Here is a 12,875-nt window from a genome sequence, read left to right on the forward strand (position 1 = left end):
TGGTGGAAGCCTCATCCTTGGAGGTTTTTAAGGCCAGGCTGGATGTGGCTCTGAGCAACCTGATGTAGTGTGAGCTGTCCCTGCCCATGGCAGGGGGCTTGGAACTAGATGATCCTTGAGGTCACTTCCAGCCCTAACAATCCTATGATTCTTATTGTCTTACTTGCAAATCAGTCCTATAGCCCTTAAGTGGGCACTGAAAAATGTCTTGGAAATGTCTGGCTGGTTTGATGTGCACTTCTTAGGCTTGATTTAATTTAGACTGGGGAACCACAGCGTAGCTTCAAAACACGAAGTGCACACTGAAATTTTTATAGACAGCCATTCATGCTGAAAGGCTGTACATAAGCCCCCAGCTGGCAGTAACTGGAGCAGTCAGGTCGTGATTTGAAGATTCAGAAAATGGGCTTTCCACTTGCCACAGCCTGCCTGCCTCCTTTTCTCCAGGCACTCTCACAGAAAGAAGATATTGAACAGCACTGATCCAAATATGGATGCCTGAGGAACACCACTTGCCACTCATCTCCATCTAGACATCAAGCCATTGACCTCTACCTTTTGAATGTCACCAGCCAGTTCTTTAGCCACTGAATAGTTCACCCCTCAAATCCATATTTCTCCAGCTTAGAGAGAAGGTTGTTGTGGGGGACAGTGTCAAGGGCTTTACAGAAGTCCAGACAGATATCATGTGTTTGTCTTCCCTTGTCCGCTAATGTAGTCACTCCATTGTAGAAAGCCACTGGGTTGGTCAGGAAGGACTTGCCCTTGGTGAAGCCATGCTGGCTGTCTCAAATCACCTCCCTGTCCTTCATGTGCTTTAGCATTGCTTCTGGGAGGATCTATGTCATGATCTTCCCAGGCAGAAAGGTGAGGCTGACAGGTCGGTAATTTCCAAGGTCCTCTTTTCTATCCTTTTTACAGATGGGTGTAATGTTTCCCATCCTCCAGTCTCCAGGGACTTCACCTGACTGCTTCCCTTACAGTGGGAGGACCTTTACTGCCCTGGTCCTCACCTAGTGGTCTATCAACTTGGGACAGGTACAGAGTAAGATTGCCAGTGAAGACTGAGGCAACAATTTACTGAGCACCTTGTCTGCTGATACCAGCTCTCCATTCTCACTCCTCAGAGGGGGAACACTTTCTTCAATCTTCCTTTGATGGTTAATGTACCTGCAGAAGGCCTTTTTGTTATTCTTTGCATCCCTTGCTAGACACTCCAGCTATGTCTTGGCCCTGCTGTCCTACACAACCAGGCAGTGTTCCTATACTCCCCCCAGGTTACCTGTCCCTGCTTCCACTGTCTGTGCAATTCCCTCTTGTTCTTTATTTTCATCAGCAGGTCTCTATTCAGCCATGCCAGTCTTTTCCCTCCCTTGCCAGATTTCTTACACCTGGGGATCAAGAGCTCTTGCACTAAGGAAAGTGTCACAGTATAACAGTATCACTAAGGTTGGAAGAGACTTCGAGGATCATCGAGTCCAACCTGTCACCACAGACCTCATGACTAGACCATGGCACCAAGTGCCACATCCAATCCCCTCTTGAACACCTCCAGGGATGGTGACTCCACCACCTCCCTGGGCAGCACATTCCAATGATGAACAACTTGCTCGGTGAAGAACTTTCCCCTCACCTCGAGCCTAAACTTCCCCTGGCACAGCTTGAGACTGTGTCCCCTTGTTCTGGTGCTGGTTGCCTGGCAGAAGAGACCAACCCCTTCCTGGCTACAACCACCTTTCAGGTAGTTGTAGAGGGCAATGAGGTCACCCCTGAGCCTCTTCTTCTCCAGGCTAAACAACCCCAGCTCCCTCAGCCTCTCCTCACAGGGCTGTGCTCAAGGCCTCTCCCCAGCCTTTTTGCCCTTCTCTGGACACATTCAAGTGCCTCGATGTCCTTCTTAAACTGAGGGGCCCAGAACTGGACACAGTACTCAAGGTGCAGCCTAACCAAAGCAGAGTACAGGGGCACAATGACTTCCCTGCTCCTGCTGGCCACACTATTCTTGATGCAGGCCAGGATGCCATTGGCCCTCTTGGCCACCTGGGCATACTGCTGGCTCATATTCAGGTGGCTGTTGATCAGCACACCCAGGTCCCTCTCTGTTTGGCAGCTCTCCAGCCACTCCGACCCCAGCCTGTAGCTCTGCATGGGGTTGCCGTAGCCAAAGTGCAGCACCCAGCACTTGGACTTGTTAAATGCCATCCCTTAAAGATCTGTCATCTCTGTTCTGCCCCCTGTCCCTGAGGATTGTTTCCCAGAGGGTCCTCTTGACTAACTCCATGAAAAGCTGGAAGTTTGCTTTCCTAAAATTCAGAGTCCTGACTATACTCCTTCCCTGTCCCATACCCCTTAGGACTGGAAACTGCACCAGTGCATGACCACTGCAGCCCTAACTGCCTCCAATCTTGACATCACTGAATGAGCTCACTTGTGTTTGTGACCATCAGGTCCAGTATCATGTCCTCTCAAGTAGGCTGTCTATTACCTGGCTTAAGGAGCTATCACTGAGGCAGTCTGGGAATCTCCTTGATCCCCTACAGCTTGCAGTGTTACTTTCCAGCAGATGTCAGGGTGATTGAAGATCTCCAGCAAGAAAAGAGCCTGTGAGCATGAAACTTCCTCAATGGCTTCATCAGTGGGCTCCCTATGATCAGGTGGCCTGTAGCAGAAGCCAACCACAAGGCTCCCTTTGTTGCCTCTGTTTCTAGTTCTTATCCATAAGCTTTCAACCTGTTCATTGCTATTCTTCAGGGACAGCTCTTCACACTCTATCCATTTCCTGACATAAAGGGCAACATCTCTGCCCCTCCTTCCTTACCTGTCCCTTCTGAACAGCCTGTAGCTATCAGTAGCCGCACTATAGTCATGGGATTCACCCCACCAAGTTTTAGTGGTGGCAATCAGGTCAGTTTTCTATCAGCACAGTAGTTTCCAACTCCTCCTATTTGTCGCCCATGCTGCATATGCTCTTGTAGAGGCACATCAACTGGGTTGCTGACTGCATCACTTTTCTAGTGGAGCTCCCCTTGATTCTCTCAAGATGTCTTTCTTGTAGTGAGGGGCCCAAAACTGAACCCAGTGTTTGAGGTGCAATCTCAGTATTGCCAAGTACAGGGGTACAATCACTTCCCTAACCATGGTCACTCTGTTCGTGATACAGGCCTGAATGCCATTTGCCTTCTTGGCCACCTGTGCTTACTGCTGGCTCACGTTCAGCCACCTGTTAACCAGCACCTCCAGGTCCTTTCCTGCTGGGCAACTTCCCAGCCACTCTGTCCCAAGCCTGTAGCGTGGCATGGAGTCGTCGTGACCCAAGTGCAGCAGCTGGTACTTGGCTTTGTTAAACCTCATAAAACTGACCCTGGCCTATTAAGCCAGCCTATCCAGATCCCTCTGCAGAGCCTTCCTACCCTCACGCAGAACACTCCCTCTCAATTCAGTGTCATCTGCAAACTTACTGAAGGTGCATTCAATTCCTTCATCCAGATCATTGATGAAGATATTAAAGAGAACTGGCCCTCAAACTGAGCCCCAGGGAACACCACCTGTGACCAGCTGCCAAGTGGCTTTAACTCCATTCATCACCACTTTTCGGGCCCAGCCAGCCAGTTGTTAATCTAACAAAGCATCCATCCATCCAGGCCAGGAGCAGCTACTTTCTCCAGGAGGATACCATGAGAAATGGTGTCAAAGGCTTCACTAAAGTCCATATAAATAATATCCATAGCTTTTCCCTCATCCACTAAGCAGGTCACCTTATCATAGAAGGAGATCAGGTTCATCAAGCAGGACCCTTCCATCATGAACCCATGGTGACTGGACCTTGCTGAGTGGCTTTTATGATGAACCACCTCAGTCTGCTCCTCCAGAGAAGAGTGACAAAAGTCTTATAAGGAACAGCTGAGGGAACTGGGGTTATTTAGCCTGGAGAAAAGACGTCAAGCCAGACCTTATTGCCATCTACAACTGCCTGAAAGGAGATTGTAGTGAGGTAGGCATTGGTCTTTTCTCCCAATTAACAAGCAATCAGACAATTGGAAGTGGCCTCAAGTTGTGCCAGGTGAGGTTTAGATTGGATGTAAGGAAGAATTTCTTCACAAAAAGGTTGTCAAGTATTGGAATAGACTACCCAGGAAAGTGGTTAAGTCAGTATCCCTGGAGATAGTTAAGAGATGTGTAGATGTGGTGCCTAGGGACATGGTTTAGTGGTGGACTTTGCAGTGCTATCTTAACAGTTGTCTTGATTATTGTGACAGATCCACAGACATTGTCTTAAAGTTTTTTTCCAACCTGAACAGTTCTATGATTCTGTGAACCTGTGTGGAGAATTACCCTCATTTTTTGCACAAATTAGCAAGTGTTTCCCCTCTCTGTTCTACCATTTTTTCAGCAGGCCTCATCAGGGGACAAAGAATCAATTGGCAGTTATACAACCCTGAGAATTACCTTGGATGGGAAGAATGGGCTGGGAAGGAATCTTGGTGCTTCCCTTAAACAGTGAAGGAGCCATCCAAGGTGGGAGTCTCCTACTCACTCAACATCTGAGGTGCTGCTGCCTGTTGCAGCATCCACCTATGCCCATTCACATCTCTGCTGCACCTAAAACCATTTTAACTGGCTTTCAGAAGAGTGACTGACATTTTGCTTTCTGTGATGTAAGGGAAGCTGGCCCCATTCTGGCAGATCTGTGGGACAGACAGCACTGAGATGAAGCAGGTGCAATGGCCTGGGACATTCTGGAAGAGGCCAGCACCTCCACCCTGCCCCACCAGGAGGCAAAAGGAGAGCAGGTGAGTAGCTAGAAAAAAAAGAAAGCTAGAAGAAATGTTGGAAACAAACTCTATCCTTGGTTGATTCTTAGACCATAATACTTTTCTTGCCTCTCAGGGCCAAAATAAGTGACACGTTCACAAAGTGCTTATCCAGGAAGAATGTGTAAAATGCTGCACAAACTGCTTGAAGCTATCAGCATATCAGGATTTTGCCCTTACATGCTGATTCTGTTCTTATAAATCTTTTGTAGGCATCTTCATTGACTGTCAGAGACAAGATATTGGATTAAATGGACCTTTGGCCTGACCCACTATGGCTGTTCTCACGTTGTGGTTGTAATCTGAAGATAATTCACTGTGAATAGATTGAGTTACTCTCCTGAGCAGTAGTTCACTGATGATTAATTCTATCTGTGTCTTTGCTGCCTTCTCTGCCTCTTGTTCCTGGCTTTATCTCTCTTGTAAATATCCATGAAAACATCACTCTTCACATCAACTTTCATTTTTGGTATGGTGGTGTTTACCTGTGTTTCTACAGAACCCAAACTTTTGTAATTCCATTAAACAGCACTTTTTTACTTGGCTGAAGAGTGTCAGGAACAGAGATCTATGGCACTGTACAAGAGAGAATAATTCATGTACATCATGCAAAGCAGAACCTGCCACTTCAGAAGGTAACACTGAGATGAAACAGCTTTCTACAACTCCTCTCAAGCAGGACAGAAGGGGAAAACGTTTACAAAAAACAGTAGTAATGGAAGAAATTACTTCAACATAATATCAGTAAAGATGAAAGTAAGCACACTGTGAACATCATGCTGTGGTTATACTGGGACTTTCTCACAAAAATGCATAGGTTTTGTTTGTTTGTTTCACTGGCAGCAGCACTGATAGAACAGACTAAACCAGCCTCTGATGTTTCTTCTTCTGTTTTCAAGGTGGTGGTCACCTACACACAGAAATGGGTGATCCAGCAGTACACCCCAGATGGCCACCTGAGGTATGAGCTGTGGTGTCGCTACGTGGGCTTCAGCATGGACTAGGCAGCGGTTGCCAAGAAGATGCAGAGGCCCATTGTGAAACATCTGGCAGCCCCAGCTAGCTCCAAAGAAAACGGGTTGCATGGGCCCCTCCTGTGTTCGTTGCCAGCCCTGGAAGGCTTAGCACAAGTTGTGCACGTATCAGTGGAAGGCGGAGGGCACGGGGAAAGGCTGCCTTGCTGCGGGAGAGCCGAGAGGCTTGCCAGTGATGGGACGGATAAACAGCGAGGTGTTTGGTGTGTCAGACAGCTTGGACGGTAGAAGGAGGAAATGACTCAGAGACGGAAAACGATGAGTTTCTGAATGCCTCCTAAAAGAGAGGGGTGCGAAGAACGTGTGCTCCTCAGTATAAACTACTTCGAAAGCATTTAATTGTCCCTGTTCGGTAGGCACAGCGCATGATGTGGGGCCATTTTAGGGCAGAGCCACAGCTGCCCCTGAGCGCTGACCTGACCCTGATGGTAGGCACGGGCGGTGGGTGTGCGCCCGCCAGCCTCGCCCCCCCCCCCCAACGCGGCGCTGCCCGTGGCTCCGCCGGGCGAGGCGGGAGGTGTGCGTGCCCGCTGGGACCAGCGAGGCGGGGCAGCCCGCAGTCCCTCGCCGCTTTCCCCGCTGGCTGCTGCCGTGCGCGCCGCCCTCGCCCGCTGATGCAATCAGAGTCCGCAAGCGGCGGCAGTGGCCACGACGGCGGCAGCAGGCGGATGGTCCGGCCCTGAGCCCGCGCAGTGCGCCGCCGCCACCCTGAGCTGCAGCCGTGTGCTCGGCGACCCGCGGGGTTCCAGCAGCTGCTCTGCCCGAAACGAGCGGCACCCGTCGAGAGCCTGCTCCGCCACGGCAGAGGTGCTCCCTGTTTGCCAGCATGATGAAGGTAAGCGGAGCGGGTTTCCTGCCAGAATCCCTTCGTTCATCCTTCGGGAATGGAGAGCGGCAGAGAGGCTTTTCCTCAGCAAACGTGGAAAACGGTAGTTTACTGATTCGCTTTTAGAGATTTTGATGCTCTCATTGGATATTTGTGCTTTGCAAAGGAGATTCCTATCCCCAAGAGGTTTATTGTTTGAGGTTTAGAAGCAGGATGTGTGTGGTTCTACCTCTTTCCACGTTCTTCATCGCAGACAACGTGTGGAAAAGAAATGACGAGTCAGGAGAGAGAAGGCGGGGGAAGGGAAGGTGTAGCATTTGTCCTGGGGGATTTCTTAGCATTTACTTGTAACATGCGACTCTCAGTGATTAAAACTGCAAAAGGTATGGTCTGCTGACAGGCATTATGCCTTTTTATGCCTATGAGTTTATTATAGGTCTCATGTGGTACTAAAATAGACTATGGGTAAAAACCAGCAGTATGTATTTAGAGGTTTTGAGTAATTTCAGAAATAACTTTTTAGTAATGGAGGAGGAGTTGTCAGTAGTGAACACTAACGTGAGAGATGAGCATCTGTGGAAATGATTCCTTTATGAATGCCATGGTTATGCTCTGCTCAGTGAGGCTGATCTGGGGATTAAAAAGAAGTCTTCCTTATCAAGGCAAAGGGCATGGAGATAGCACGGGTATCTTTCACTTAGGCTGAGGGAACACTCCAGTAACTTCATGATGTACTAAGAATAATTCTTGGGCTTTGAAGAAGGTCTTTGCTGGGCTGTGAACTTGCCAGCTGTAGCCTTATACCAAGGTTAACAGCTGAGGGAAAAACAAGACTGAGTTATTTTGCTGTCCTTTGTTAACTATAACAGATGGAATGGGCACAACAGTTAGGTGACTGTCAGGTGTCTCCCCAATTCTTCTCAGGCATCGATGACAAGTGTTACTCTCATCCCATCGCAGGTCTCATCTACATTACTTTCTCCTGTGTGAGCCTTAACAATGGTGCAGGTGCTGCTGATGGTGGCGGGGCTAGAATGGGCGAGTGCCCTGGAGGAGCTTCAGGAGGCTCTGATCAGCCCCAGTTGCACTTTCTGCAACTGGAGAGTGGCAGACCAGCCATGGCTGAAAACTGATCTGAAGCTGCTCAGGGAAAATACACGTGAAGCTGCTCTCAGCCAGATTGCTTAGGGACAGAATGTAAGAGGCTGTCATGTTCTTATATCACTTTTGCCATACCTGTTGCGTGCCTGGGAAAGAGGGCACGAGCCCAGTCTCTGGGGTGTTATCCAGCACCTAGCAATAGTGCTTTGCCATACCCATGTGAAAAACTTGTAGCAGGCCAGCCATAGACTTAACTGTCTACTTGCTCAAAGCAGCTGCCATCTCACTGGGTTCTTCTCACCTGCACAAAACCTAAGGTTGCTTTGTATTTTTACTGTAGAAAAGACAGGAAGCAATTAGCTACATAAGTACAGGCTTGTCACTTGCAAGTGGTGTAGCCTTGGGCAACTCAGTTCTGTCCGAGTCCTTTTACCCTTTATTTGCCTCATCTGTGCAGACTGTAAGCTCTTCAGGGTTATGACTGTCACTCAGTATTTGTGAAGCATGAATCAAAGGTGCAGAAAAATTTCCATTTGATTGTTACAATGTTTATGCAAAACCCGATAATTTTATAAAGGTGTCAGTAAGCAACAACATTATTACAGCTTCTTATCCCTTCATCTCCCTCTTCATCATTTCCTGCTTTTAGTCATAACCCTCCCTTTCTCCTTGAACCGTTTCCAGCCCAGCCTCAACCCTGTCTTTCTAGCCTGTTTAAAGGAATGTTATGTATAAGAAATGAATTATGCCTCTGGTTTCTGCAGTCCTGCCTTATCTACCTATTGCACTGATTGTTACTGACGGGCCTAGCACTCCAAGCATTGTGTGATCCGGTGGATGTTCTGAATTTTCCTATGGAAATTTAGCATTGAAATCTGCTGCAGAAGCAAAGATTACAAAACCATCAGGTAGCCTTATTACAGTTGCTGTCTTGCTAAACCACCCCGGGGGCCATATCCTTCGTTTAATTTGATAGATTAGTGAATTCCATCTGAATTATTTTAGTCATGGATTTATTCCTAGGAGGGCAATATTAGGAAAGGAGGTAAAACAGATCATTAATTCTGTAAGCACTCACTCTCTATTTGTTCAGCCATTTTAAAACAATCTATTTGGTGTGGGTGTGCTACAGAATTGGAACAGGCATATTCATTATTTATGTTGTGCCGTTTTCTGAAGTGATTAATCACAGCTGACTGTATAGCAGAATGCACTTTGAGCTGCTTCGATGGCAGGATCTTCAGTGTTAGCATAAAGGAGCTAGGGGGTAAATGCTGCTTGGAAAATTTGTACAATTAGCCTTCTTGCAGCACACATGTGAAGACTGGCCTCTTCATGTCACACAGTGATATATTATGTACTCCACAATGCTAGATAAGCTCATCAGAGACTTCTGTGAGCTCAAGCCATCCAGTACTGATTGTGGCTTTTGATAATAAATTGTGGCTATCCAACAGCCGTGATGGCTGTAATGTAGAGATTAAATGCACAACCTTCATGTTGAATTTCTGAATGTTAATGGTACTAGAGCACAAATCAAAGCAATACATGACCCTAATTTGTTAATCATAGCCACTTACATGCTTGTAGCTTGATAACTCCAATTCTTACATAGGATTAAGTGAATGGGTGACCTCATTTACCTTGGAAACAATTTCATCACTTTATACACATTAGAGACAGTTAACATTACCTCATAAAATAGAGCACCTGTTGTAGAATGGCAGTTTCATGCTCATTGCCATATGCTATTGCAGCTGAAAATCCACTGTTTTGTTTATGGAGAGGTCTAATGTTGCTCTTTGGTGTGTATAATCAAATGATCCAAAAGAGTTGAGGTGAACTGAATAATTTAAACAGCCTTTAAAAATGATCAAGTTCTACCCATCTGTCTTTTGTACATCTTGGCACATAGTTCATTACTGGTTTTCAGACTAATGCCATAATACCCTTCCAACAGAGTTACTCATTCACTTTCTTCTGTTGAGGTCTACAGTATGTTCCAAGTTTTATTTTGAAGTATACCTGATGCATTAATGAAGTGCAGCATGTGATGTCTCAGTAGGTACACAGCTATTGCTAATTCAATTTGCATATTAGAGCATTTCAAGCATTTCACACAGTAATTGATTAAAACATTCTTAAGCAAAAAAGCCAACCAACCAACCAAAAAAAACAACACCCAAACCACCAAACAAACAAAAAAATCCCCCCCAAATGGTTTTCCTGGTATATGAATAGGGTTTAGTTCAACAGGGAATTCTGATTATTAATTTCTGCTAGAGTTCAGAAAGATGAGTGCCCTACTAGACACTTGTTCAATTTTATTTAAACTGTTGTTTTAGGAGTCATCAGTTCTGTAATAAATGCTTGAGTTTGCATTGCCTTTACTGAGTATGATTTTTTTTTCAGCTTTGACAGTGGGAGGCTGAGGGAACTGGGTTTGTTTAGTCTGGAGAAGAGGCTTTGGGGTGATGTAACAGCAGCCTTCTGAAACCTAGAGGAAAGTCAAGGAGATAAGAGCGTGGCTCAGCAATAATATATGGTAGGGAAAACAAGAGACTGGTATAAACTGAAATGAAAAAGGCTTAAACTAGATTTAAGGAAAAAGTTGATCCCACAAGGACAGTCCAGGCAGTGGAACAGGTTGCCAAGAGAGGACGTGCAATCACCATCACTCAAGACTCAGCTGGATAAATTTGTGAGAAATCTGGCCTGAGCTCAGAGCTGAGCTTTGAGCAGGAGGTTGGACTGGTGACCTCCTGAGGCCTCTTCCAGCCTGGATTTTCCTGTGGTCCTGGAAAAAAGGTTATGAGCTAAGATGATTTTTCTTTTACATATTTACATGCATTCTTGGTCTTTGAGACAGTAGTGTGGAAGTGTGTCCAGAACCCTGCATGCTAGGTTTGTAACAGTACAAAGAACTCTGTGCAGAGATGACCTTTTAACATACCAGTATGGTAGTAGTATTTTGTCTTCTGTATTATCTTGAGGAATTCCTTAACAGAGGAGGTTGAACAGTAATGTTAGCAGTCCAGTGAAGAGGCTCATGCCGATTTATTTGGACACTCTGGAGTTTATCAGTGTTCTATCAGTGTGCCTACTGCTGATTTAGGAAAGAGGACTGTACCTCTTTCTTACACTCTCAACAGCTTTCCTCTATGTCCTCATCCAAGAGCCAAGCTAGCAACTTTTCTTATAACCAGAATACATCCTGGTTTTGCTAGATTGTTTGTTAGTTTCTTACCATGCACCTTAAGAATGATTGTTTAAACAGGGATCACTGTACCACTGGGAGCTGGCCATGGGAAGGGAAGAGGTATGTCAAAACTCCTAAGGCAATTTACTAATGGGAAAGCTAAGGTGATACCTTAGGGATTTAAACATCTCTTTCTTAAGGTTGGTGGGTTTCTAATACTGCTGGCTTTACAAAAACCTAGCAGCTTATTGTTGGTTTTGAGATGAATCCACAAGGTTTTCTTTTAACTTATTTTCAGTGCAACTCAACTGCAAGTAAAGTTCAGTGCACTGCCAGAATTCTTACAGCTTCTGAAAAGGTTCTGTGTAGTAGTTTTAACTTCTGTAATATTTGATGCTTAGCTTTCTAAATTGTGTTTTTCCTTGGGTATGTGAAAAATAAAACACTGGGAAATCCATATGAAGCACTGGGGAAAAAGGAATGTGACCTTTAAAGGACTGTATCTTTAATATATAAATGTGCCATACAAAATTACACATTCCCCTCTTACCACCAGATTATTGATTCACAAGGTTTCATACAACTGCACATCATCATGTAATTCATTAAAACTCACACAAAGTCCACTTAAAATCAGCAGTAATAGTATCATTTCTCTTGATGCATGGAGTAAAACACATTATTAATCAAAAAGGTATGGGGGAAGAAAACTTCCCAGCAAATTTGAATACTTGGAGTACTCTCAACATATTTAGCAGGGTTTCTAAGGAAGTTTCTTACCATATGCACGATGCAGGTTTTATTTCCCTAATTTTAAAGTTTGAGGAAACAGGTTTAGTTTTTGATCCCAGATTAATAGAAGCCTATAGGATCTGTAGTTTTACAGCATTCAAAAGTACAATAAGAATTTCTGAGAACAAGGCATCAAGATGTATTAAGATCATCAAGGTCACAATGAGTGCTAGTGTTAAAAGTCAAAATTCTTTAAGTTCTTCTGAATCCTGCCCTACATTGTGGCAGTGCTTACTTACAAAATCAAAGTATCTCTTCCTAAATGCTTGGAAATATTGCCTGAAGTACAGGGAGTGAAAGTTATTAAAAATGAATAGTTGTATACTGGTATAAAAGTGCAATGTGAGCAAAGTATATTGCTGGCATGGCGTGAATTAGTATTTATAGCATGGAGTTACTACAGCATGCAGTGGCTAGGCAGCCACAATATTTGCCATAGCTGAGCTGTACAGCTGCACATATGCAAGCACACAGAAAAACATCATACAATATTCATATGCTTGTATACTTCAGGCGTTTATTCACCATAAGTGCGTCGTTTGATATTTTGAAGCAAGGATGATGGTTGGATATCCTGTAACCTATTTGCATGTACGTGGGAACTAACTGCAGACTCTGCCTTACACTGCACTAACTGTCTTTAGAAACCAAAGTGCAGTTTTGGAGACAGATGAGAGTTTCCCTTGTCAGGAAGTGTTTTGTTTCTGTAAACATAGAGGAAGTCCATTGGGTTGTTTGACTGTATTTGGTTCAGCTTAGGTTTTTCTCCTTTCTGTATCTTTCTAATATAGCTGTGCTTTTTCCTCAATCTGATCCAGTGCTATGGCCTAGTCCATGGCCTGGGCTTCATCCTCAGTATCTCACAGTGCTCTGTAGAATACCAGGACAAGTTCTGCAGTCTGTGGTGTGGTGTTTTTTCTCTTCACATTGACAAGTGTCTGTCCCATCAGAATAGCTTCACTTTTTAACATTATGGTTTGCCTTTAAATACATTTTCTTAGATGATTTTGGGCATTTTGAGACAGATTCTCGTCTTAACAGCTGGAAGCAAACTCTGCAACATCAACATTCCTTTCTGTTGCTCCATTGATCTGCAAATGCTCCATTTACAA

General features: G+C 45.1%; 1 protein-coding gene across 2 annotated transcripts in view; it reads left to right on the forward strand.

The window, feature by feature from the left end:
- The first annotated feature begins 6,524 nt into the window (after positions 1-6,524).
- The window catches only part of BCAT1 (branched chain amino acid transaminase 1), a 70,009-nt gene continuing 63,658 nt past the window's right edge, over positions 6,525-12,875 (forward strand). The window contains exon 1 of one of the 2 annotated variants that reach the window (XM_068141926.1): positions 6,525-6,680. In XM_068141926.1, coding sequence (XP_067998027.1) covers positions 6,672-6,680 — 9 coding nt within the window. In that variant the 5' untranslated portion in view covers positions 6,525-6,671. The remainder of the gene's footprint in view (positions 6,681-12,875) is intronic. The other variant, XM_068141927.1, reaches the window with a different exon arrangement.

Source organism: Melanerpes formicivorus, unplaced genomic scaffold, assembly GCF_026170545.1.
Source record: "Melanerpes formicivorus ecotype bairdi unplaced genomic scaffold, bMelFor1.0.p_v2 SCAF_8, whole genome shotgun sequence".
Lineage (NCBI taxonomy): Eukaryota > Metazoa > Chordata > Aves > Piciformes > Picidae > Melanerpes > Melanerpes formicivorus.